The sequence below is a fragment of the Lepus europaeus genome, chromosome 3 (genome assembly GCF_033115175.1).
Source record: "Lepus europaeus isolate LE1 chromosome 3, mLepTim1.pri, whole genome shotgun sequence".
NCBI classification, from domain to species: Eukaryota; Metazoa; Chordata; class Mammalia; order Lagomorpha; family Leporidae; genus Lepus; species Lepus europaeus.
Window position 1 is genome coordinate 167,283,262 of NC_084829.1, and position 26,669 is coordinate 167,309,930.

A 26,669-nucleotide genomic window follows, 5' to 3' on the forward strand; every position below is an offset into this window, starting at 1 on the left:
GGCACTGCAGGCGATGGCTTTTACCCACTACACCACAGTGCCGGCCCCTGGAAGTGACTTCTAAACCACTGGCGCCGTGACATCTGTGTGTGCCATGAGTGAGCCGTGTGACGACGCGGAATCAGCATCTGCACTGGCGGTGACGCCGTAAATAGTTGCATTTATTCAGAAACACAGACTGCAAGCTTCCGGCAGCCGCAGCCCCCGTGTGGCTCTGCCGCTCGCTGCCTTGTCTGGCGCTGTGTGTGAGCTCTGCGGGGCGTCTTCAGAAGAACCCACGCAAGGGTCAGCCCGCGCCCCAGGCCGGGTCCCAGTGGCTGGCTGCCTTCCCCTCCCCTCTGCATCGCTCGTGGTGAGATGTGGGCAGAGAATCCGTTAGAACAGAGAAACGCTCCAGAGAAGCAAAGTCACACGTGGCCGTGGCCACGCGGGGCCGGCCTGGTTGGGAGCGGGCAGCCGGACGCCCCCGGTGTGTCTTCAGCCTGCTCCCCGCTGCAGCCGCACATGGGGCCTCACAGGGCCGTCTGCGTGTCCCCCTCCGCGTGGGCCACGGGCCCTGCAGCCGGCGGCGTGTGCGGCTTCCTGGCCTCCATGCGCTCCACGGTTCCGTAGGCCACCATGGTCACGGTCAGCACGGCCAGCAGGATGTAGAGCTTGACGCTGACACAGAGGAAGGCGCTGTAGCCGAAGGCGATGACGAAGCCCAGGGCCTCCCAGAGGCGGTAGCTGGCAAAGGCCGCCTCCTTGTGCTTCTCAAACAGGACCCCGTACAGAGCTGCAAGGGAGGCGGGGAGGCGCTGCGGTAAACCCAGCGTGCCCCACGCCGGGCAGCCAGAACTGCCTCGTCCCGTGGGCATGGGGGAGACTGCGGGACCCCCCCACTCTGGTCCCCTGTGGCCTGCTCAGGGCAGGGCTGGCTGCCCCATGGGAGCTGCCCCAGACTCGCCCGGGGGCTGGGTCACGTCCACACCAGGGAGCGGAAGTGCGCAACAGAGACCGGGGGCCGGCAGCCGGCTCCCCCGGGACTGCAGGAACCCATCTGCACAGCACCTGTTATGGACTGACCCGGGGACAGGCCAGAGGACAGCCGGACAGGCCACTCCCGAAATGAGAGGCATTCTGGTTTGTTGTTGCTTTAAGAACTTAATTTTCCCTGCTCTGGGTTTAAAGTGAATGGTGAGGGTCTCTGTGGTTATCAATTGAGTTTTCTCAGCTGCTGCTGAGAGCCAGCGCGTACGGGCCTGCTCCCTGGAGTTCCTGCGCACCTGGGACAGCACGGACCTGCGTCCAGGAACCCTCGGCTCAGAGCCTCCCCGGCTGTGAGTGCGCGCTGACCCCGCCCGGCCCCGATTCAGACAATATCAAACATCGGCACTCAGATCCTGCCAGCTTCTGTCCTAAAACTGGATCCACAACCGAGAATCCTGGGAAGGAAATCCAAGCCGCCAGTGTGGACGCTGCCGCCGGCCGGCCCGTCGGGTAGCCGGTGTTCGGTAGTGCAGAGGCCCCGCGCGGCCACGGAAGGAAGCGGACCAGGGCGCATGCAGCCTGGCCTCCTGAGCACTCGGTGGCACAGGCAGCTCACGCCAAGCTGAGTCGCCAGCCCTCCAGGCCGATCTAGCCGAGGCCGAGCGGTGAGCGCCAGGCACCCCCCCACCCCCCCCCCACCCACCCCCCCATCCCGTTCCGTGGACTCAGGCCTGCCCCAGCGCCTCCTGGAGCCACGTGCCCTAAACATTCCGAGTTTATTCGGCGCCGGCTCTGGGCCTCGGCTGCTCACAGCCAGACCCAGGCCGTGATACGCTCAGGGCCTGGTTCCAGGAGCAGGAGCAGGCGGAGCTAGGAGGCCTGAGAGTCCACGCCTGTGTCCAAACGAGCCATGAGCTGCTGGGTGGGGACCACAAGGCGGCCGGAGCACGAGCTGTGCCCTGGCTGTGTGGCGGAAGCCCCAGGAATCCGGCTCCCAGGTGGTCGGAGGGGAAAGCCAGGGCCCGGCCGGCGCAGCCAGCCGGAGGACGCGAGCCCCGCCCAGGGGGGAGAGGGCAGGGCCAGGAGTGACCAGCGAGAGGCAGGGAGGAGAGGGCAGGGCCGGGAGTGACCAGCGAGAGGCAGGGAGGAGAGGGCAGGGCCAGGAGTGACCAGCGAGAGGCAGGGAGGAGAGGGCAGGGCCGGGAGTGACCAGCGAGAGGCAGGGAGAGAGGGCAGGGCCAGGAGTGACCAGCGAGAGGCAGGGAGAGAGGGCAGGGCCAGGAGTGACCAGCGAGAGGCAGGGAGGAGAGGGCAGGGCCGGGAGTGACCAGCGAGAGGCAGGGAGGAGAGGGCAGGGCCAGGAGTGACCAGTGAGAGGCAGGGAGGAGAGGGCAGGGCCAGGAGTGACCAGCGAGAGGCAGGGAGAGAGGGCAGGGCCAGGAGTGACCAGCGAGAGGCAGGGAGGAGAGGGCAGGGCCAGGAGTGACCAGCGAGAGGCAGGCGGCCCGGGCTCGAGACCTGGGTCCACTTCCATCTAAACACAAAGGGAGCAGCTGAGCATCGCGTCAAACTGCACGGGCGCGTCACGAGGGGGTGAGAGGAGCCGAAGCGATATTGCGGCAACTCTGAAGTCTCCGTGCTGTCGGGGGTGACAGGTGGGGACCAGGGCTCTGACCGCCAGAGGAGGGTGTGGGGGCACAGGTGCGGGCTGGAGCAGCCCTGGAGCTCGGCGAGAGCCAGGACGTGGGGTGAGCCCTGTGTGGTGATAGGAACACAGAGACAGATACCGATGCAGAGGGGTGTGCCCGGGGCAGGCCACACGCACACACACGCACACACGCACACGCACACGCACACGCACACACACATGTGTCTGACTGTCCCCGGAGGGCCCATTCTCAGGAGCGGGAGCACAGCCAGCCCTCAGATCTTGGTTTTTCACATCATTCTCCCCCGAGAAACGACTGATCCTCACACGGAGCAGGGAAACATGGGATGTGCCTGGAAAGGCCGGCCACGCAGGCAGGAGGAGACACCAGGATGGCCGCACCACACACCCGGAGCTGGTGTGGCCTGGCGGAGACTGTGGGCACAGAGTAAGGGGCAGAGGGACACTGCGCTGGTGTGGATTCGTGGCCGGAAAAACCAAGGCAACACAGAAAGCTCAGATCCTCCACGGGAATTCTCAGTGGTCCCTGTGGCTTCTCCTCCCTGCAAGGCGGGGATTAATTACCACCCTGATGGCTGTCCAGACTGGAGATCGGCTTTCAAATAATTGAACGAAGAGAGGGAAAAGTGGAACCACTGAGCCGAGCAACCCGGCAGGTGCACGCTGACCGAGTGGCCACGGTAACGCCTCCTCTCGGGACAGCCACCACAGGAGGGTGAGAAGGGGCTTCCCCCAGCAGTCTTCCTCCCCAGGCACACGGCCCCGGCCCACCCCCATGCCCTTCAGAAGCACCAAGGTCGTGGACGCGAGGGACAATGAGCAGCAGTCAGACATATGGAGACGTGGTCTCTACGGGCCGCGTGGTGTCCAGGATGGGCTCCTGGGGTAGAAAGACATCAGCGGGAACACGAGGAGTCCAGGCAAGTCCGGATGAGGTGCAGTAAAAGGTGTTTTGGTGCGATGAATGTCGAGATCTGCGCATCGGGGGGCTAGCTTTCAGGCACCGCCCCCCGCAACGCCGGCATCCCATGTGGGCGCCAGTTCAAGTCTCGGCTGCTCCACTTCCAGTCCAGCTCCCTGCCAATGCTACGGGAAAGCAACAGAAGACGGCCCAGGTCCCTGGGCCCCTGCCACCCACATGGGAGACCCAGAAGGAATTCTGAGCTCTTGTCTTTGGCCTGGCGGCCCTGGCCATTGTGGCCGTTTGGGGAGTGAACCAGCAGATGGAAGCTCTCTTTCTGTCTCTCTGTGCCTCCCCCTCTCTTTTCCTCTGCCTTTCAAACAAACAAATAAATCTTTTGAAAAGAGAAATCCATGCCTTTTTTTGTAGTAATCATTAGACAAGAACCTCCCGAAATCACCTGCGCTTTCTGGAATCTAGAAAACAAGGACAGGCCGGCCCTGCAGCTCACTGGGCTAATCCTCCGCCTGCGGCGCCGGCACACCGGGTTCTAGTCCCGGTTGGGGCACTAGTTCTGTCCCGGTTGCTCCTCTTCCAGGCCAGCTCTCTGCTGTGGCCTGGGAGTGCAGTGGAGGATGGCCCAGGTGCTTGGGCCCTGCACCCCATGGGAGACCAGGAGAAGCACCTGGCTCCTGGCTTCAGATTGGCACAGTGCTCTGGCTGTAGCAGCCATTTGGGGGGTGAACTAACGGAAGGAAGACCTTTCTCTCTCTCTCTCTCTCTCTCCCTGTCTAACTCTTCCTGTCAAAAAAAAAAAAAAAAAAAAAGAGAGAGAGAGAGAGAGAAAAACCAAGGATAATGACCTACTTCAGCCCCAGTCCCACGGCTGTATCAGACGCCCGGCACTAGGGGGCGCTGGGGACTCTCCCTAGTGTCTCGGCAGCTTTGCTGCAAATCTAAGATTCTTCAACAAGACGTTTGGGTACAAGGAGGACGGCACACTCCAGCCTGCCGTGTCCACCTCATCTTCCCAGGCTGAGCAGGGTTACGCGACCGAGACCCAGGCTCTCAGCCTTGGACACGGGGACACAGAAGAGACACAGGCCACCAGGACAGGAACCTGCTCATCGTACAAGAGAAGTCTGACTGACAGAGCCCTTCTGCCCGGAAACAGCCCTGTGGCAGCTCAGGGCAGGGCCTCTGGGCTCGCAGGTCGCCCTGGGGACTGCACCCATCTTCACTGGCTGTCAGGGTGAGGGAGGGGTGAGGCTGATGGGATTCCTGGGTAGGCGGGGCGAGGGTCCACAGGGCTGAGCACTCCCACCCTGAGGGCAGTGTGCACTGTGCGCAGAGCTGGGGACCACATGACCGCGGGAAGAGCGGCAGGTTCAGGGGCGGCGGGAGTGCGGCTCAACGTGCCCTTGGAGAGCAGAGTGCCCAGCGCTGCTCTTGGGGGCCGGCCAGAGCGACACGCAGCTCCCGGGGTTCCAGGAAGGGAGCCCAGGGCCCTGGGGTGCAGCGGGCACGGAGTGCAATGTCCCTCCTCCCCGAGACCCCTGGAGGCTCCAGGAGCAGCTCCCAAAGGCTCAAAAACGCCTGCCTGTGTCTTAGGAAAAAATGGCTTTTATCAGAGCAAAACGCGGAACTCACTCATCGCAGTTCACACCAGCGCCTCTATCCAGAGCTCCCTGACCCAAGTCAACGGCGGGGCCGGGGGCCACTGCCGGCCGAGAGCAGAGGAGCCGCCCGTGTCTTGGCTGCGGAGGGAAGGGGAGGTGAGCGGCTGGTTCACCGCCCAGCGAGAGGGGAAACCCGGCCGGGTTTACCACCAGCGTCTTTGCCGTCGGGAGAGCCGCGGTACGCGCGGTGCTTCCTGGGCCTCCATCTCAAGTCGCCCTAAACACTCATAAAGCGCATAGCTCGTAGGGCGACAGGATGGGGTGCTGGGTGACATTGGGGTCGTTCACGGGGCTGGGGGGACATGGTCTCTGGGTGTGCACGTGTCAGCCTCCTGCCCTGGGCAGGCGATGTGCAGGCCGCTGGCTGACGGCTGCCCGGCCAGGAAAGGCCGCGGGAGCCTCTGCTGTGCCCCTCAGAGCCCGAGCCTCCCTCCAGTCCACCCAGGCCCGGACGAGAGGCGAACCCAGCTGAGGACATGGGAGGCGGAGGCAGGCGCCCAGCGTAAGGTGATCCGGATGCTCCAGGTCCGCGTTAGGGTTCCGAGTGGGCCTCACACACCACCGCCCCACAGCCTTCCACGGTGGTTTATGGGCACTCGGGGTAACGGTGCCCCAACTCCTCAGCCCTTCTGTTTCCAGTATCTGCCCGTGTGCACACCCCAGCCCTGCCTGCCTCACGCCCACGTCCGACTCTCTGCCTCCTGCTTCCGTCCCTGGGTCGCAGCGCGTCTCACTGTAGACCCAGGACCCCCAGACCCCTCCCACGTCTGAGCCCCCTCCTCTGCGGCTGCGTCTCCCCAGGGAGCCACACCCCGGCTCTCCGCCTCTGCCCGCAGGCTCCAGCCTGCTCTCCCCGACACCCATCGCCGCCCATCCCCCCACTGGGTGGGGACTTGGCCTGGGTCTTGCAGTTGGCGTGAAAGGCTGACTTCCCGCGGCCAGCCAGTCCTCCACGTTCGGGTCGCGGGGTCACACTGCCGGCAGCAGGCTCTGCAGCCGACCCGCCCGGACCCCGCCACGTCCACCCTGGGCTGCCCTCGTCCCGCCCCCGCCCCCGCCCCAGGAGACCGCCCTCAGCGCCCGGCAGGACTTCCCGCCTCTGCCTGCCTCTCTCCTTCCCGCCACCGTGACCCAGCTGGTGGAGGCTGTGTCACCACGGAGAGAAGGCCACAGGCCCCGGAGAAGCGGGCTGGTGCCAGGGAAAGGGCCGGGAGGAGGAGGGCCGGGCGGGGACTGGCCGTGTGCATCGGGGTCTGAGCAACCGCTCTCTGGAAATGTCCGGCAGGGCGGCCCCACCCCCCGCAGCCCCCTGCTGCCGCCTGGTCCCTGGGGCGGGGGGGGGGGTGGCCCCCATGGCTGAAGGCGGGAGGCCACAGAGGCGGGCCCGTCCTGGACACTCACCGTTGTTCTGCGTCTGCCACACGGCGTCCGCCAGGCCCCACAGGCCGGCCAAGAGGAAGAAGAGGACCTGCTGGGCGGGGCATGGCTTCCACAGCAGCAGGGCCAGGATGCAGGAGAGCTGGGTGACGGCACCTGGGTCACGGGGCGAGGCTGTGGCCACTCGACAGGGCGGCCTCCGACAGGACCCCCCTCCCCCCGAGCTCTCAGTGACCCTCCGGCCCCTCCCCCACAGGCCCAGGCCTGACTTGGGTGCCCTCCGCGCCCCCAGCCCCCCGACAGCCCACAGCAAGCAGGCCCTGTACGGGCCAGGGTCAGGTCCGGCCCGGCTCTCTGGGCATCCCAGGGCCACCCAGAGCCAGCGCAGAGGGGGAATTCATTCCTCTCAAGGGAGGAAGGGGTGGGGGGACGGAGGGGGTGGGGCAGGCTGGGGGGGATGGAAGGGAGGGACAGGCTGGGGAGGGGGGAAGGGAGGGGAGGGGACAGGCTTGGGGGACGGGGGATGGAAGGGAGGGACAGGCTGGGGGGGCAGGGGGATGGAAGGGGAGGGGACAGGCTGGGGGCAGGGGGGATGGAAGGGGAGGGGACAGGCTGGGGGCAGGGGGGATGGAAGGGGGGACAGGCTGGGGGGACGGGGGATGGAAGGGGAGGGGACAGGCTGGGGGCAGGGGGGATGGAAGGGGAGGGGACAGGCTGGGGGGACGGGGGATGGAAGGGGTGGACAGGCTGGGGGGACGGGGAATGGAAGGGGTGGGACAGGCTGGAGGCAGGGGGGATGGAAGGAGGGACAGGCTGGGGGGGCAGGGGGGATGGAAGGAGGGGCAGGCTGGGAGGGCAGGGGGGACGGAAGGGGAGGGGACAGGGAGGGGACAGGAAGGGGAGGAGGAGGGGGTGGGGGAGAGGGAGAGGGAAGGGGGGGCGCTTCCATCCTGCAGGACGTTCCTGGCTTCAAGCATCCCTCTTAGGTCTCACTCCCCTCTCTGAGCTGCACCCTCTCTGCGTGGCCCCGAGCCCCAGGGCTGGGCCCACGCGGCCGCCTACCAGCACGTAGAGCGCCGCCCTGCCTGTGAACTGCGAGATCTTCCCGTAGAGCAGGGAGCACAGCGCGTTGGTGGCCGAGAAGCAGATCATCACGTAGCCCACGGACTGGATGCCCAGGGCGCAGGTGACGTAGGACTGTGGAGGAAGTGGTGCGTCAGGGAGGCCACCCGCCGGGCTGCAGCAGGGGGTCTCCGGGCCACAGGGAGCCCCCCGGGGCAAGACTGAAAGGAAAAGTCCCAGAGAGCATGGACGGGCACAGCTTTCCCGGCGGCTCCCTTGTCCCGCGTGGGGTCTGTGCTGTGTCCACAGAGCCAGGACCATTCCCCGGGGGGCTGCCCATTCTCTGCAGGGGGCAGACGTAGACAGCAACAGCGTGGGGGGATCTCATCACAGCGTGGAAGACAGACGAGCCCGGGAGCCCCCGAGTCAGGCGGCGCAGCCACGTTCCCGTCCCAGGCCGGCAGGACCAGGAGGCCACACTCCCCACTGCCCGCCTGGTGGGCCCAGGGGCCGCGTCCAGCACCCCCAGTGGCCCTTTCTGGCCCTCCCGCTTACTCTGCAGCTCTCAGAGCTCTGCCCAGACTGCGGGGCGAGCCGCACAGCACCTGGATCAGGGAGAGCCCGTCCCACACGGCCCCGGGAGAGCCTCCGAGTGGCTGGGCACCCGCCTCTCATCCCGCTCGGTCGGCAGAAGCCTGGGGTGGGGGGACCAGGGGCAGAAGCTTCCCTTGTGAGGGAGGGGCAGGGCCCCAAGGACCCGGGTCACCGGCTCGGCTCTGGCCTGGCGTCTGCAGCCTCCAGAGGGCCGCTGCTGTCCCCTGGGATGCAGGATCTGAACTCTCGCGGGATAGAGGGGACCTGGGGACCCCGCACCTCCCTGCTGCCCGGCCACTCCGGGTCCTGCATCCCTGGGCGTCTCTGCTCCAACCCCTAGAGGGCGCCTGCTTTCCCGCAGCACGGAGGAGTGGTGCCTGGGCGGGGCAGGCGGTCAGGGCTTGGACGGCCACATGGGCGTCCGGACGGTCACGCCCAGTTCCGGGGACTGAACATGGCCATTTGCAAGTCAGGGATGGAAGGTGATTCTGCCCGCGTCGCACCCGCGGCCGTTGCGGGTGGGCGCCAAGGGACAGCTGCCATGTCGGATCTGGAGCTGCCCCCACCAAGGACATGCCAGGCAGGACGTGTCCCTGTGACCCTCTGACGTGGGGATCCCATGGGAGCTGGGGGGCCCGGAGCTGAGAGCGTGAGTCCAGGAGGCCGCGCCCCGGCCCGCGCCTACCCTGGTGTACTCGCCCGAGAGGAAGCCTTGCTGCAGCCCGCTGTAGAGCGGCAGCAGGCTCAGCAGACACAGGCGCTGGTCCCGGAACAGCCTGAAGGTGGACAGCAGCGTGGACCAGGCAGGCGGCGGCTTCTCCCCTCCCCTGCTCTGTCCCGCGTCTTCTATGGGCTCCAGGAAAACCGCGAGCAACAGGACGGCCAGGACGCCGCTCCCTGCGTGGGAAGGAGAGGCCAGGCGTCGTGGAAAGGAGAGTGCCGGGCGTCTGGGGGCCAGCACACAGACCCCCACCCCAAGCTGGAGCCACAGGGCTCCCTGCGTGGGAGGGAGAGGCCAGGTGTCTGGGGGCCAGCACACAGACCCCCACCCCATCCCCAAGCCACAGGGCTCCCTGCATGGAAAGGAGAGGACTGGGCATCTGGGGGCCAGCACACAGACCCCCTGTCCCCGTCCCTGAGCCAAAGCCACAGGGCTCCCTGCATGGAAGGGAGAGGGTGGGAGTCTGGGGGCCAGCACACAGACCCCCACCCTGTCCCCAAGCCACAGGGCTCCCTGCATGGAAGGGAGAGGGTAGGAATCTGGGGGCCAGCACATAGACCCCCACCCCAAGCTGGAGCCACAGGGCTCCCTGTGTGGGAGGGAGAGGCCAGGTGTCTGGGGGCCAGCACATAGACCCCCCCGTCCCTGGCTGAAGCCACAGGGCTCCCTGTGCCCGCCAGGCTCTTGCGGGAGAGCAGACACTGCAGGCCCGCGATGTCCTCTCGGGCATGGAATACGCCTAAGCGGGGAGAGGGCCCGGTGTGCCTTTGGCCCTCAGCCATGAGCTGTTTCTCCCGTCCTAAGGCCCGAAGTGAGGTCCATCCACAGATGGCCTTCCTCGGGGCCAACACGCCTGGCGAGGGTCCCCTGTGCTCGCTCTTTGCGCCAAACCCACTGGGCTGAGCGCCCTGCGGTGGGAAGTGGAGCGTATGAGGGTCCCGTCCCAGCAGCAGCGGGACAGCGGGCATTTGCAGGGAAGGACCGAGCAGGCCCCAGACCACCAGTAAGAGAAAAGCCCACCATCCCGGGACACGGGCAGGCAGGGCTGGTCTGCTACACGGAGACCCGAGGCCGGCCCAGCCCCGCGTGGGGGCTCGAAAGGAAGAAAGCGCGTCTAGGTTTTTCCTGATTGAGTGGGAATTGGTCTCGCTCAGTCCCCTTGGGGCTGGGTGGGGGGGCGCCTACCCGTGTAGATGCCCAGCAGCGTGTAGACCAGCCGCTGCGAGGGCTGCTGGGTGCTGTTGCTGGACGCCGTGGCCATCAGACAGTCACTGGCCCCACAGCTGGCCAGATGCTCCTCGGGGAGGGGCTCTGAGGGCGCAAGCAGGCAGGCGTTAGGACAGAGAGGCCGGGCAGTGCTCGAGCCGCCGCGCCTGGGCTCACTCCTCCCACACCCTCTGCCAGTGGACCCTGGGCCGCCACAGCAGCACGGCACAGAGACCGACCTTCAGCCAACAGCAACGGGCAGAAGTGGGTGGGCACCGGCCCGGGGCTTCCCTCCCGCTACCGCTCTGAGCCAGTGAGGATGAAGGATGGCGGGCTTGGCCACCGAGCTTCCCAGCGGAGGGGTTTGGGGGCTGGCAGCAGAAGCACCAGCGTAAACTAGTCCTGGCCCTGGGGTGGGTGGCGCCCCTCGTGCCCCGGGCTCGGGGCCCTTGTGAGGAGTGAAGAGGTTGGTCCCCTCTGCCCAGCGTGGGCCTCAGAGGGTGCAGCCGTCAGACACACACTTTACAAGCACGTCTGGGCCCAACTGGAAACCGGCTGGCGGGCCCACTCAGAGGGGAGACGAGCAGGGGGAGCCCCTCAAGCCAGAAGGGTCGTGGGGGCTCTCCCAGGGGCCACAGTCGCCGGGTGGTCCTCAGTTCCCCCACGGCGGCACTCTTTCCCAAGAGTGCACCTGCCCATCGGGGAACTGTGGACAAGACAGAGCTTCAGATCCCCGCCCCACGCTGCCGTGGTGGGAGCAGAGGCCACAGCAGCCTGGAGCACACCCCCCCCCGCGCCACCTGCCCGCAGGCAAGGACACGGCAGGTGCGTGGGTGGCGTCTGAGACCCTCCTGCCGCTCAGCCCCTTTCCCGTTACCTGGAGTGGGAGTCTGGCCGAACACCAGGGACGAGATCAGGTTGCCCCACACCCGGACGACTGGAAGACGAGGAAGAAGATGCCGAAATACTGGCTCACCACATCCTTGCCGAGTTTCCCGGCCCTCTCTGCGTGGGCGTGCCCCAGAACCGTGAGGTAGGTGCTCTGGGCGGACCACAGTGGGGCTGCGCCGAGCCCCAGCAGGATGGAGGTGGGGATCAGCGTGTACCTGCAGGCACAGCACAGGCAGGTGCCCCTGTCCCCTGCGCGCCGGCCCCCCGCTCGGGGTCACATTTCTGGAAGGGTCAGATGGTGGAGCCCCCTCAGCGCCCTTCCTGGCTCAGGCTCACGAGCAGAAGTGAACCGCAGGCCAGTGAAGCTTCCGCGGCTTCGGACACCACACGCTGCTAAGGAGAGACGTTTCCAACAGCCTCACCGCGTGACAACGGTCGATCGATTGATTGCTGGGACCTTAGCGACAAGCATTCTGATAGACACTGCACTGTCGCAGGGGAAGGAAGCCATTGAGGCCATCATGTCCCGGGTCACCAGGAAATGCCCCTCCCTGGCACGCATGGTGGGGTCAGTGCTCCCCGGCCACGGCTGGCATCTGGTGCCCAGGAGGAGGTCACGGCCGGCAGGGCCCGGGTGCCCGCCCTGTGACAGGGTGTGAGGGCCAGGGGTGAGGTACAGTTCCCTCCCTGGGTCACATCCCAGCTAAGCCCCCAGAGATGCCTGTCCACTCTCCCTGCTCAACGGGCGATTTTCCAGCCCCTGGTGCAGACACAGGGGAGCCCTGGGACTCAGGGGCATGAGCCAACAGGGCGGGGGCAGGACTCTTGGTGGGAGCATGGGACGTGGGACAGAGGCCAGAAACGAGGGGGACTCGGGGTAAAGGGCAGGGGGCGAGGGGCAGGCGAGAGAGAGCGCCTGGTGCCCCTGGGTGGGGGCGGGGGCCCTACCAGCTGGCGTGGAAGTTGCCCAGTGAGAAGGCCACGTAGCCGCACATGGAGACCACCATGGTCCACTTGCAGCCCAGTTTCCGGATGAGGAGGGGCGGGAGGCAGGTGGAGGAGAGCAGGACCCCGCCGTAGAGCGTGCCGAGCGTGGCCACACCCAGGCCGGCCTCGCTGTGGAGGCTGCTCTGTGGGGACAGGACAGGGCCGTCAGACGGCGGCTGCTCGGCTGGGGCCACCCGGGCCCTGGCCTGGCCAGAGTCGAGTTGCCGGGAGGGGGGAGTAGGATAACTGGATCAGCCTGGGCCTTAGCCCTGCTGTGTTGATTTTTCTTTGTTTTGGGGTGAACATTGCACCGGTGGCCCCGGGGGCGTCCGTGCGAAGCTGGCGGCACTTCTCTGCAGGGGCCTCTTTGCCACGCACACTGCAGACAGTCGGGCCGTCTACAGCCAAGTTCACGTGGCAGCAGGGGAAGGGACGTGCGAGCTCCATTTCCCAAGTGGGAGCCAGATCCGCCCGTCAGCGCCCTTGCTCTGCGACCGAGTGACCGTTCCAGCGCCTGGTGTGGCCAGCCTGCAGGACGCGCGTGTGCAGGGGAGCACACGGGGGCTTCACTTCACGTGGGCTGCCTCACGCACACTCCCGTGTGCCTTCCACGCTCCTGTGTGGCCTCCACAGGACCTCACCTAGGCCCCGCCCAGGCTTCAGAGACTCAGAGGAGAGGAAGCAGCCGCCCCCTGCAAGACCAGCGGCCCCAGGGCTCCTGCTGAGGGCGGCACGCAGGCCCTGGAGCTCCCAGGAGGGAGAAAACACACAGCTCCGGGGGCCAGCCACGACATCAGGGACCTGGGGACGCCCGGCCCAGCCCTCAGCTCCCAGGCCTCGGGTCAGGGAGAAGGTCGCACGATAAACAGGCGGCCAGCGGTCATCAAGGTCGAGATGAGAGCGGCCGCTGCAGCGGGGAGAGCAGGGACAGGCATCCCGGGGCCAGAGGTGGGTGCACGGCCAGTGCAGATCACGCAGGGGCTCCTGGGGGCGAGGCCCATGTCCTGGGGTGCTGAGCTGGGGCGGACAGCTGGGAGTCCTGTGGCTCCCTTGGGCCCGGAGAGGCCAGCGGTGGCTGAGGGACCCGGTGGGACCTGGCATCACTCCGTTTGCTCCAGCCCATCCTAAGAGCGACGGTCACCCCAGTGGATGCCTGTTTATGGACAGAATGTTCTAGAGCCTGGGCACGCCTGGAAGCCAGCCTGGCCTGGTGCTGGGGGCTGGGGGCTGGGAGGCTGCAGGGGGGGCTGGGGATCTGGGGGGCTGGGGGGCTGTGGGAGGCTGGGGGCTGGGGGCTGGGGGGGTTGGGGGGGCTGGGGCTGGGGGCTGGGGGGCTGGGAGGCTGTGGGGGCTGGGGGGCTGTGGAGGGCTGCTGGGAGCTGGGGGGCTGCTGGGAGCTGGGGGGCTGGGGGGCTGCTGGGAGCTGGGGGGCTGCTGGGAGCTGGGGGCTGCGGGGGGCTGGGGGCTGGGAGCTGGGGGGCTGGGGGGCTGCTGGGAGCTGGGGGGCTGCTGGGAGCTGGGGGGCTGGGGGGGCTGAGGGGCTGCTGGGAGCTGGGGGGCTGCTGGGAGCTGGGGGGCTGGGGGGCTGGGGGGCTGCTGGGAGCTGGGGGTCTGCGGGGGGCTGGGGGCTGGGAGCTGGGGGGCTGGGAGGCTGTGGGGGGCTGGGGGGCTGTGGAGGGCTGCTGGGAGCTGGGGGGCTGCTGGGAGCTGGGGGGCTGGGGGGGCTGGGGGGCTGCTGGGAGCTGGGGGCTGGGGGGGGGCTGGGGGCTGGGAGGCTGTGGGGGGCTGGGGGGCTGTGGAGGGCTGCTGGGAGCTGGGGGGCTGCGGGGGGCTGGGGGCTGGGAGCTGGGGGGTTGTGGGGGGGCTGGGGGGCTGCTGGGAGCTGGGGGCTGCGGGGGGCGCTGTGGGGCCGTTCCAAGCAGTCGCGTCTGGCCAGGGCCGAGGTCTGGCACTCATCTCATGCAGAAGGGATCCTGGAGGTGACGGTGACTCCCACGCGCAGGAGCCCCAGAGGAACCAGGATGCCGGTGAGAGCCTTGTGCTTCTCGACCCCCTGCTGTGGCCGTGGAGCCCACGCAGATGCCCACTGGCGCAGGGGACGCCCGAGTCACAGCCACACGCAGGCAGCATGGACAGCTCCGAGGCCCTCCTCCCCCTCTCCAGCATCCCGGGCCACAGGCCAACCGCGGGCGTGGCTGGGATCCGTGCTTAATCCAGAAGCGCTTGCGTCTAAGCATTCTGACCTCTCACTGCCCCGTCTGGGCCCCGGGGAGCCATCTGTCCCTGCTGCCCTGACCAGCAGGATGTCCTCCTGTGGGCTGGCTGGACACCGGCCCTGTGTCTGCGTCCTGGCGGCTCATTCTCCTTCCGGAAGTCCCACACGCATCGACCAACGAAGCCACGAAACACGTGTGCGGCGACAGCACAGTGTCCGGGGCAGGCGAGGGCTCTGTGACCCTGGAGCGGAGCAGAGACGCTGCGTCCCCTCTGCCCCCTCTGCCCGGCCTTGAGTCAGCACGGCGGTCACTCGTTCCGTGAGTCTCACCCAAAGCAGGCCCAGGGGCCGCCCTCTGCCCCCCCCCCCCCCCGCCTCAGGACCCCGGGGCTTTGCTCCCAGGCTGTAAGGAATCAGCCGCAGGACACCTGCCTTGGAGGTGGGCTCAGGCCCAGCAGGGCCACAGTGACCACGCCCCAGGCCACACGTGGCTCAGACCTGAGGAGGAGCCAGTGCCGTCAAACAGTTCGCCTTGCAGACTAAGTTGTGCTCAGCGCAGGCGTGGACTGCGAGGGCCAGTGAGATTCCACGAATAAATTCACAGTACTCCCGGCCACGGCCCGGCAGGCTGCAACCGAGGACTCCACGGTGACGTCCCTGTGTCCCCAGGGACACGAGGCCCCGGCTCTCTTGCCAGGGTCACACAGGCTATGCTGCCGGCAATCCTCCAGCGTGGCAGCTGGGAGGGCTGCAAGAAGCCCCCTCCTTGGCTGCCCGAGGCCGTGGGCATCCGTGGACGGGGAGGGGGATCAGAGGTCAGGCTGCTGGTCGTCCACTCACCTGCAGATTCTGCAGGCCCCCGTAGGCCGTGAAGAGCAGCAGGAACCCAGACGACACCACGAGGATGTTCCTCAGAGCCGGCTCCATCGGGCAGCACCGACCAGCAGCCCGCACGCGGCTGCCACACTCCCTGGAAGAGACCAGCGCAGTCAGGGACGGGCAGCGCACCAGGAGCCGCATTCTCCCGGTCTGGGTTAGAGGTGAGTCATCTCGGCTGCCTGGTTAATGAGTGCGGCTGTGCTGACCCCGGGCCGGGGCTGTGCTGCTGCTCGTCCACCCTCCGGGACGCAGCACCGCCCCCGGGGACGCAGGATCACCACTGCATCAGCTTGCACGCCCTGTGGGGAGGTGATGGTGTCACATTCTACACGCACGTTCCACGGGGTCACAGTTTACACGCGCATTCCACGGTGTCCGCTCTGAGGAGCTGGCGGCGGTGCCGGGCGGGGTGGACTTCAGTCTTGCACAGCGTGGGGATCTACTTCAGGGATGTAGGTGCCCCTGGGAAAAGAGCGGCCAGGGTTGTTCAGCTCCCACGGCCAAAGTCTCCGCGTTGCAAAGGTTATGTGGTTTTACAGCACCACACAGATTAAAACCACAGAGTGTAGTACTTTGCACGGCACTCGACACGTGTCTGTCTGTGCCGCACGGGACTCTGCCACGCATGCCGTTAGAAATCTCTGGCCCACGGCAGGACAGGAAGGCGTGCACAGGACTCCTGCGTGGCTTAGTGTTTTAGGTGTAGGATGGCGCTGGCCGCGTGGGGCAGCTCAGCTTTGAAACACGGCTGCTACATCGGAGGGACTCAATTCTTCTTCTTTTTTTTTTTTTTAATTAAGATCGACTTACTTATTTGAAAGGCAGAGTTACTGAGAAAGGGAGAGAGAGAGGATTTCTGTCTCCTGGTTCACTCCTCAGATGGTCACAACAGTCAGGCCTGGGCCAGGCCAAAGCCAGGAGCCAGGAGCTCCATCCAGGTCTCCCACGTGGGTGCAGGGGCCCAAGCACTTGGACCATCTTCTGCTGCTTTCCCAGGTGCATTAGCAGGGAGCTGGATCAGAAGTGGCGCAGCCGGGACTTGAGCCAGCGCCCACATGGGATGCCAGTGTTGCAGGTGGTGGCTTTACCTGCTACGCCACAGCGCCGGCCCTGAGGAACCAGCCCTGGCTGTTGTGGCCATTTGGAGCGTGAACCAGTGGATGGAAGACCTCCTCTTTCTCCCTCCCTCCCTCCCTCCCTCCCTATCATTCTGCCTTTCAAATAAGTCTTTAAAAATAAGCTTATTTTAATGGAAATGAACTTGAAATCCAGCCATTTGACAGGTCTTTAAAAAGTTCAGGGAAATGTATATAATAAACAAGTTACACAGGGATTTCAGAGGAAGATTTTTGTACTGAAACTTTTCATCCCATACTCCACAGGCTGCTTCACGTTTCCCTCATTTGTGCTGGGAAAGCACGGAACGTTCTAGAAACCCAGGTGCTGTCTTGACTTACAAAGCAGCTTTCCCACGGGGAGCGGAGGGCGTCTGGGAGCCGGGGGCCCAGGGCCGGCAAGCTTCCCAGGGGCTGAGGCTGACGTTGGCGTAAGCGTGTCCCAAGAACGAACGTCCCCCCCAGTTAGCACCAGCGTCTGTTCTGCCTCAGCTAGGGGAAGGCCCTGTCGTCCATCTGCTCCTCTCCAGACACCACTTCCTGGGTGTCAGGTGGAAGCCACGTGTGGCCGCAGACGGAACGTTCCAGAAAACCCCGGGCCAGGCACAGCAGCCGCTGGAAGCCACTGCTTTGCCAGCCACCACTGTGTCTGCGAGAGGCTCCCAGCTCTTCGGTACGATCTCATTTTGGATCAGTGAATTCCTGCTAAGAAGCTAAAGGTTGGGGCCGGCGCTGTGGCTTAGTAGGTTAAGCAACTGCCTGCAGCACCAGCATCCCATGTGGGCGCTGGTTCGAATCCCGGCTGCTCCACTTCCCATCCAGCTCTCTGCTGTGGCCTGGGAAAGCAGTAGAAGATGACCCACGTGCTTGAGCCTCTGCATCTGTGTGGGCGACCTGGACCTGAAGACGCTCTTGGCTTCAGCCGTTGTGGCCACTTGGGGAGTGAATCAGTGGATGGAAGACCTCTCTCTCTGCCTCTGCCTCTCTGTAACTCTGCCTCTCAAATAAATAAATAAATCTTTTTAAAAAAGCTAAAGGTTGCCCTTAATTTAAAGGAAACTTCATCAACAGTTCTCTTTTAAAGAAAATCCTCATGTAAGCAGATTAATATTAATTTTTCTTGCCATTTAAATCTGAAATCTGTTAATAAAGCAGCACCGAATAAACTCAAATGTGTTCTAGTCATTAGAATTTTTTCAGTTTATTCTATTTGTTTGAATGTCAGAGAAAGGGTGAGATCTTCCATCCGCTGGTCCCTGACAACCGGGGCTGGGCCAGGCCAAAGAGAGGAGCCAAGACTCAGCCCAGGCCTCCCGCGTGAGCGGTCGGGGCCCTGGTGCCCGTTAGCAGGTGCCCCCCGCGGCGGCTTAACCCACTGCACCCAACGCCCACCCCACAGCTGGAAAATGTGTGCAGACGCAGTGGAACCTGGATTCTTCACACTCTGCAAAGGAATGGGTCACTGGGCGCCCTGGCTCTGTCTTCAGGGGAGCAGTCCCAGGAGCACGTGGCGGAGAGTCATCCCAGAGCGTGGGAGAGCTCCGAGCAGGCCGGCCGCGCTGCTGGGGTGCAGCTGGTGGCCGTGACGGCAGCCCCCGCAGGACGGACACCTCTGCAGCCCCCGGGGGGCTCCTGGACCCGCTGACCCTCTGCGAGGGGCTGCCCAGGTCCAGGGCCTGGCGGGGACCCCACGGCCGAGCCCCACATGGCCCTCCCCTCCCGAGAGTCTGGCGTGGGCTCAGCCCGCCAAAGCCTCTGTCACAGAGCCAGGCGATGCCTGCGTTGAGTCTGCAGAGCCGCGGCCAAGGCACACGGTCCCCCGGGGCAGCTCACTCGGCTCCGCCTCTCCTTGCCAACACCAACAGCGCTAACAGAGTCCCAGCTCACAGGGGCTGTCTGCCGCTCTCGTGTGCAGACGGACGACGGAGGTCCCTGCTGTAGGACCCCCGCGTGTGCGTGCACACACACGCACATATACACGTGCACACACACGTGCACACACACACCTTTTGCTGCTTAAATGTGCAGATCCCTTCCCCTTCCCAGCAAGCCTTGCGCCGCCCGAGCCATAGATCTGACCTGTGGAGCCCTCCACGGTGACTGGGTGGCAGAGGACCTTGGTCTCTTGGGGCTGATCCTAGCGGGGGAGGCAGCAGAGAGACCACACACAGATACAGCAGGGGGAGAGGTAGAACGGACGGACGCACGCGCACACCAGCCCCACCCCCACGGCGGTGCCCCAGCGCAGCCTCTGGTCAGCGGAACTGGAAGTCCCAGTTCTGCAGGTGCCCAGGGAGCCCACGCCATGCGGCTGCTGGGCTCGGCCAGGTTCCAGCTTAGCGCTGAGGAGGGAGGGCCACACAGGGCCGGAGGCGGCTGGCCCACGGCGCCCAGGCCAGGAGCAGAGTGGGGCTGTGCCGTGGCGCTCCAGGCAGGTTTGCCATCGACCGTCTTGTCTACCTGCAAAGCTGCAGTGACGCTAGCGTTGGACAGACTCCAAGTGGCCTTGGCCCCCACAACACACAACTCCATGGAGCCTGAGCTTTGTCCCCAGGCTAGGGAACGCCACGTGTGTGGCCTTTTTACCTAGCTGTGTGGCCTCCTCAGCTCCCGTCCCTCCTCAGATGTTGGAGCGCGACCGCAGCCCAGACACTTCCCAGGCCCGCCCGGAACACTACTTTGGGAAACCGTTGTGCAACACCTGTCGTGACGTCGGCAGGTGGCAAAGGGGCGGTTTAGAAAGTGCAGCTGTCCCGGCACCTCCCACGTCACTGTCTTCGTGAGAGAGCTGGGGGCGGGAGAAACCGAGATCCATGAAAAATCATACACACACATGTGTGTGAGAGTGTGCATCTGTGCGTGTGGGGAAGTGCGTGTGTCACGCAATAATTAATGTGCTTAAAACTGTAGTTCTATTTACTGGCCGAGAGAGAGAGAGAGAGAGAGAGAGAATCAGCTCCCACGTTGAGGTTCACCCCCCAGATGCCCACAGAGATCAGGGTCGGGCCAGGCTGAAGCCAGCTCTGAGCCAGCATGGCTGCCCCCCCGCCGGGGTCTGCAGGAGCAGGGAGCCGGCGGGAACCGGAGCTGGGCCTGGGACTCGGCGTCCTGACGTGGCATGCTGGCTTCCTCACCGCTGGGCTGAACACCAGCTCCCCTAACAACCGAGACTTCTTGTATAGGAAGTTGTCTCACCCACAAGTCTGATTTCACACGGAAGCACCGCGTTATTCGTGTCCCCCGGATCTCGGGGGGCCAGTGCAGGGGGGCGTGGGGGGGCCACTCCGCCCTGTGCTTCTGTCCAGCTTGACTTTTGGCCTCTCCTTCCCGCAGAACCACCCAGGCCAGCCCTGTGGGCATGGCGACCATGAGCCCCGGGAGCCACCACTTCGGCTCAATCTCGCCTCCCACCACCGGGCAGCTCCTTTGCGCCTGACCTGCTTGTGGCGTGGCTGGGCCAGCGGGACGCGGTGCAGCTCCGGAGTCCTACGCCCTAGGTGCAGGGTGATGAGTGACCACCACAGCCAGCCACGGCCCCCATGGCCCCAGGGCTGCCCTCGGTGCGGGCAGCAGGACTGGGCTCTGCTTGGTCCCCGATCATCCGCGGCCTTCCCAGGGTGAACACCTGCTCCGCCCCCTCGGTCTGCTTCTTGCCGGTGCTGCCTCCTGCGAGGGCCATGGGAGGGGGAGGGGGCTGCTCCTGGCTGCTCAGCCAGGAGGAGTCAGGCCAGGACCTGGAGTTCTGTGCTCACAGCCTGTTGCTCCGGGGGTTGCCTTCGGGGCTCCAGGGCCCGCGCCTGTCCAACAGTCTGAGACCAGCGGCCCACGGGCCTCTGCAGCAAGATGGTCCCTGAGTGTCCTCAGAGGCACCCAGCGTCTCCAGGGGCCCCCGTGGGCAGCACGGAGCTCAGACCAGGGCCCTTCCGGGGGATACGGGCCGAGGGCGGGCACTCCAAGCAAAACCGTGTGTTTCTGAGCAATGGCCCGTGTCCGTGCTCGTCTCCCCGGCGCGTGTGGTTCAGGATCGGTGCTGAATTGTGTATGTCCAGAGGCCCAAAAGCAGTGGAGCAGACACAGGACCAGCGGGGCCGTGTTCTGTGAAGTCACAATGCAGGCACAGCCCACTCCACGGGGGGAGGGGGGCGTTCTCCTCCCACTCTCCCCGCTCAGAGCTCCAGCGAACGAAGGAACAGGGAGCAGAGGAGACAAGACACACAGACCAGGCCTCCCACGGGGGGGCGCCCAGAGGAGTCTCCCTGCCTACCCACGGGGGCGCCCACAGGGGTGTGCCTGCCTACCCACGGGGGCGCCCACAGGGGTGTGCCTGCCTATCCACGGGGGGGGCCCACAGGGGTGTGCCTGCCTACCCACGGGGGGCACCCACAGGAGTGTGCCTGCCTACCCACGGGGGGGACCCACAGGGGTGTGCCTGCCTACCCACGGGGGGCACCCACAGGAGTGTGCCTGCCTACCCACGGGGGGGACCCACAGGGGTGTGCCTGCCTACCCATGGGGGCGCCCACAGGAGCGTGCCTGCCTATCCACGGGGGGCGCCCACAGGGGTGCACCTGCCTATCCACGGGGGGCGCCCACAGGGGTGTGCCTGCCTACCCACGGGGGGCACCTACAGGGGTGTGCCTGCCTACCCACTGGGGGCGCCCACAGGGGTGTGCCTGCCTAGCCACGGGGGCGCCCACAGGAGTGTGCCTGCCTACCCATGGGGGGCATCCACAGTAGTGTGCCTGGCCGCCCGGGGACCTGAGCCCAGGGGACAGACACAGCTGGGACTCCGGATGGAATGGGAGACAAGACCACCTCGGCGTGGGAAACTGGAATCCTTGCCTAAGCTTTGACCCTTTGAAGAAGTCTGGGTTAGGAAATCCTCCCTGGGGAGTCCCATGGTGCCCCCTGCCGCCTGCTCTTGTCCCAGAAACGGGGATGACAGCCCCTCCCCACCTGGATTCTGAGCCTGCTTTGAGGCCTTCGTGCTCTTTATTGCTGAGTGTGCCAAGCTCCCGCGGTGCCCTGAGCCCCAGCTTTCTCCCACGTTCACACTTGCCTGTAGTTAACCTGAGCTCGGCTCTGAGGCTGCGCCCTGCACGCCCACAGTGCTGCTAAGAGACCCCGGGCAGGTGGCTCCAAGGTCACCAGGGCCCCAGGCTCCTTCTCTCTGGCCCCATCCTCACCTGGGGCCCACACTTCCCCCGCCAGGCACACAGGCTGCAGGAAGGAGGGGCCCCGGGGACACTGTGCCCCAACATCTCGGACCCTTCCTGGATATGCCACACACGGCTCAGGTTTGTGGGTAGAGTCGGTCCCAGGATGCCTGGCCGGGAGGGCCATGGGGAAGGCGGGGGACGAAGGCTCTGCTGACAGGGAGCTCCTCTTTCTGCAGCAGCCGAGAGTGAAACACGGGGAGCAGGGGCATCGGTGCCTGGGGAGAGCAGTCTCACCTGTGCACACAGGGACAGCTGTGTCACCTGTACACACACAGGGACAGCTGTCTCACCTGTACACACACAGGGAGAGCTGTCTCACCTGTACACACACAGGGAGAGCTGTCTCACCTGTACACACACAGGGAGAGCTGTCTCACCTGCACACACCAGAGAGAGCTGTCTCACCTGTACACACACAGGAAGTGCTGTCTCACCTGCACACACAGGGAGAGCTGTCTCACCTGTACACACACAGGGAGAGCTGTCTCACCTGCACACACAGGGACAGCTGTCTCATCTGTACACACACAGGGAGAGCTGTGTCACCTACACACACAGGGACAGCTGTGTCACCTGCACACACACAGGGAGAGCTGTCTCACCTGCACACACAGGGAGAGCTGTCTCACCTGCACACACCAGGGAGAGCTGTCTCACCTGTACACACACAGGGAGAGCTGTCTCACCTGTACACACAGGGAGAGCTGTCTCACCTGTACACACACAGGGACAGCTGTGTCACCTGTACACACACAGGAAGAGCTGTCTCACCTGTACACACACAGGGAGAGCTGTCTCACCTGCACACACACAGGGAGAGCTGTCTCACCTGTACACACACAGGGAGAGCTGTCTCACCTGCACACACACCAGGGAGAGCTGTCTCACCTGCACACACACAGGGAGAGCTGTCTCACCTGCACACACAGGGACAGCTGTCTCACCTGCACACACGGGGACAGCTGTCTCACCTGTACACACACAGGGAGAGCTGTCTCACCTGCACACACCAGAGAGAGCTGTCTCACCTGTACACACACAGGAAGTGCTGTCTCACCTGCACACACCAGAGAGAGCTGTCTCACCTGCACACACACAGGGAGAGCTGTCTCACCTGTACACACACAGGGAGAGCTGTCTCACCTAAACACACACAGGGAGAGCTGTCTCACCTGCACACACAGGGAGAGCTGTCTCACCTGTACACACACAGGAAGTGCTGTCTCACCTGCACACACCAGAGAGAGCTGTCTCACCTGCACACACACAGGGAGAGCTGTCTCACCTGTACACACACAGGGAGAGCTGTCTCACCTGCACACACACAGGGAGAGCTGTCTCACCTGCACACACCAGAGAGAGCTGTCTCACCTGTACACACACAGGAAGTGCTGTCTCACCTGCACACACCAGAGAGAGCTGTCTCACCTGCACACACAGGGAGAGCTGTCTCACCTGTACACACACAGGGAGAGCTGTCTCACCTGCACACACAGGGAGAGCTGTCTCACCTGTACACACACAGGGAGAGCTGTCTCACCTGTACACACACAGGGAGAGCTGTCTCACCTGCACACACCAGAGAGAGCTGTCTCACCTGTACACACACAGGAAGTGCTGTCTCACCTGCACACACCAGAGAGAGCTGTCTCACCTGCACACACAGGGAGAGCTGTCTCACCTGTACACACACAGGGAGAGCTGTCTCACCTGCACACACAGGGAGAGCTGTCTCACCTGCACACACAGGGACAGCTGTCTCACCTGCACACCTGGTTTGCTTCATCACCTGCACACAAGTGAGAATGCCAAAGGATGAGTTGCGTGTTTCCTCCCCTCGTCCTCCCCGGCTCTCCCTTTCTTCTCTTGGTCCACCCAGACCCTTCTCAGCTCCTTGCCATGCGAATGGAAAAGCTGATAACCTGCCAGGGCAGCCAGGAAGCAGATAAGAGGAAAGATTCCTGAGAGTCAAAGAGCCCCCCTCCCCCCTCCCCGCCCCGTCGCCTCTAACCACCTCCCCTGATAGTGGCAGATTCGGTTGGGAAATTGCCTCCTTGACCGGATGAAAACCCGAGTTCTAAACACTCTGGACGCAGTCTCTGCGAGAACAGACTATCGCCAACCTGTTTGCCTCCAATAACGCAGGCTGTCTCTGTGGAGATCAGATCTCCTTTTCCTGTCTCTCCTTTCTGAGGGTATGAGAGACCAGACCTAACCAGGAGGCTCCACGTCGGGGGGATTCCCCCATTCCGCTGTGCAGGGGAGCCCAGAGTCACTGCTCGCTGCTCCAGCCCCTCCCAGCTGGCCCCAGACGAGCCCGGGGGCCGTGGGGCCAGGGAAGCCTGGAAGGAGCCTCTGGTGCTGAGGGCTAGAGCCTACAGAGAGCTGTGAGCGTCCTCGGCAAAGCCAGCAGCACCCCACCGTGCCCCCAGCCTCTCTTGCACAAGGAGGTGCCGAGCCAGAGTGCCTAGGCTGCAGAGGAGCCCCGCCCCCTGCTCCCTGCCCTCCTTAGGGCCGCAGAGTGGGGTTCGTCCACATCTCACTTCCCCTCCTTATGATATCAGACATGGGGTGCCATGCGATATCACCGTGTGCCTATTAATTAATTCCCAATATTAATAAGGCTGTGTGGGTTCTTGCCTAAAATGCAGAGAATTCTGAGTGCCGGCATAAATGACCGCGGCGGCGTTGTCACGGGAAAACGGCGGAGGAGAAATTATGGTGACCTCGGCTCCTGTCTCACGCGGAAGGAGACGGCAAAGAGCCTTAAAAACGTTTGTTAGAATCAAGGCCTCCAGCCCGAGCGGCGTGGAGGGAGGCGTCCAGGAGAGGAAACCCAAGGGACTGGTGGCAGTCGGCTTTTTAAGTACAATTTTGACGGAAAAAACTGATAATCAGGTGGGCATTCGGTTGCCAGGCAGGGACAAGAGCACCCGAGGCCCCGTTTGCAGGTCTCCGCCCTCTGGCCTGGGGGGGGGGGGTAACGTCTTCACAATCAGCTGGGAGCTCCAGAGGCCTCCCTTGCTGTTCTCACGGTGACTTCGGAGCTTGGGTAGGAAGGAGGGCGGCCTGTGTTCTTGCCAGCGATAATATTTCAGGGAAGGAAACAAATAGTTTACACCCAAATTCCACTGGGGTCCCCTGGCCGCCTGTTAACCCCTCTGACTCCTCAGAGCGTGAGTTCTAGGCTTTTTGTTGGGTGGGAGAAACGCACAGCAGAGTGCGGGCCCTAAGAGAGCCCAGTCTGGTGCTGACTAAGCGCCAGGAGCAGCCCGCGGAGGAGCCCCAGGCCAGGAAGAGGGAGCGGGCGGCCCGCGGGCGCGCACCCTGCAGGCGCCCAGGGCAGCAGGGCCACACTGGCAAAGGCCAAAAAGGAGCCAGGCTGCGCCAGGCTGTGCCAGGCCTTTTGTCCACCTCCAAAGGGGAGGGGTTAATTAACCTGATTGGCGGTGGGCGCACAGGTGTGGCCAGGTAGAGGTGGGGCGTGGCAGGGGCGTGGTGAGGGTGTGATCTTCCAGCTCACAAACCTGTCTGCCTGCCGACATCACTTAGTCCCACCTAGAAGAGAGCCTCGCTTCCAACTCCAGCTCCATCCCCAGAAACGGGGGTCTGTGGCCAAGTCGTGGGGCTCCGGCCCGAGGCCTGCTGCTGGCCTCACCGACCCCAGCGTGGAGCGGGGGACCCTGCAGGGTTAGAGGACAAGCCCAGGGCCTCGCTGAGGAAACAACTCATGACGGACACCTGTCAACTCACTCGTCACTGAAGGAACGGGACGTTGTCCAGACTGATTCCAGGACAGCACACGTGTGTGTCCGGACACATCACACACAATACGCGTGTGCAAGCAGTCACGGAATGTAAAGGAAGATGCTCACAGATGCGAAATCAGCTAGTGTGGGGCAGGGAGGTCGGGGGGGTCAGTCTCTCTGTAGGAGTCGGTGTGGGGCAGGGTGGGCAGGGCTGGGGTCAGTCTCTTTGTAGAAGTCAGTGTGGGGCAGGGTGGGCAGGGCCGGGGTCAGTCTCTCTGTAGGGTCAGTGTGGGGCAGGGTGGGCAGGGCCGGGGTCAGTCTCTCTGTAGGAGTCGGTGTGGGGCAGGGTGGGCTGGGCCGGGGTCAGTCTCTCTGTAGGGTCAGTGTGGGGCAGGGTGGGCAGGGCCGGGGTCAGTCTCTCTGTAGGAGTCGGTGTGGGGCAGGGTGGGCTGGGCCGGGGTCAGTCTCTCTGTAGGAGTCGGTGTGGGGCAGGGTGGGCAGGGCCGGGGTCAGTCTCTCTGTAGGGTCAGTGTGGGGCAGGGTGCTCAGGGTGGGTCAGTCTCTGTAGAAGTCAGTGTGGGGCAGGGTGGTCAGGTGGGGTCAGTCTCTGTAGGAGTCAGTGTGGGGCAGAGTGGTCAGGGCCGGGGTCGTCTCTGTAGAGTCAGTGTGGGGCAGGGTGGTCAGGGCCGGGGTCGTCTCTGTAGAAGTCAGTGTGGGGCAGGGTGGGCAGGGCTGGGGTTAGTCTCTGTAGGAGTCAGTGTGGAGCAGGGTGGTCTGGTGGGGTCAGTTTCTCTGTAGGGTCAGTGTGGGGCAGGGTGGGCAGGGCCAGGGTCAGTCTCTCTGTAGGAGTCAGTGTGGGGCAGGGTGGGCAGGGCCAGGGTCAGTCTCTCTGTAGGGTCAGTGTGGGGCAGGGTGCTCAGGGTGGGTCAGTCTCTGTAGAAGTCAGTGTGGGGCAGGGTGGTCAGGTGGGGTCATTTTCTCTGTAGGAGTCGGTGTGGGGCAGGGTGGGCAGGGCCGGGGTCGTCTCTGTAGAAGTCAGTGTGGGGCAGGGTGGTCAGGTGGGGTCAGTCTCTGTAGGAGTCAGTGTGGGGCTCCACACGCATTACCAACTCGCACAGGCCGACATGTGAAGGACAGAGTCTGGAAGAGCGAGGCTCAGCTGGACAGGTGACAGCTGTCGGTGCGTCCCAGTGCTGGGAGCCCTCGGTGGCACGACCCCCAGGGGCCCCCCTACTCTCTGATCTGCAGTTTCCTCTTGGAATCGGGGGCCTCAGACGCCCAGGCCGGCCTCTGACACAGGGGACCGCTAACTCAGCCAGGATGACCTCGGACCGCCAGAGGAAAGGGGGTTGGAGCAAGTTTTAAAGAAACAGGATGCTGGGCGTGGCGCGGCCTTTCTCATGGAAGTGACTTCCTTCCTACCCTTCACTCTGGCC

The 26,669-nt window shown here is 64.5% G+C and overlaps 1 protein-coding gene across 1 annotated transcript; it reads right to left on the reverse strand.

The window, feature by feature from the left end:
- Positions 1 to 257: 257 nt before the first annotated feature.
- On the reverse strand, positions 258 to 18,925 carry UNC93A (unc-93 homolog A). The gene is given in 11 exon segments (XM_062187786.1): positions 258 to 775; positions 6,620 to 6,751; position 7,608; positions 7,658 to 7,792; positions 8,937 to 9,148; positions 10,158 to 10,283; positions 11,056 to 11,106; positions 11,109 to 11,284; positions 12,018 to 12,199; positions 15,112 to 15,241; positions 18,852 to 18,925. Coding segments are annotated over 10 exon segments (1,365 nt in total). The 5' UTR covers positions 15,199 to 15,241; positions 18,852 to 18,925; the 3' UTR covers positions 258 to 512.
- Between the last annotated feature and the right edge of the window lie 7,744 nt (positions 18,926 to 26,669).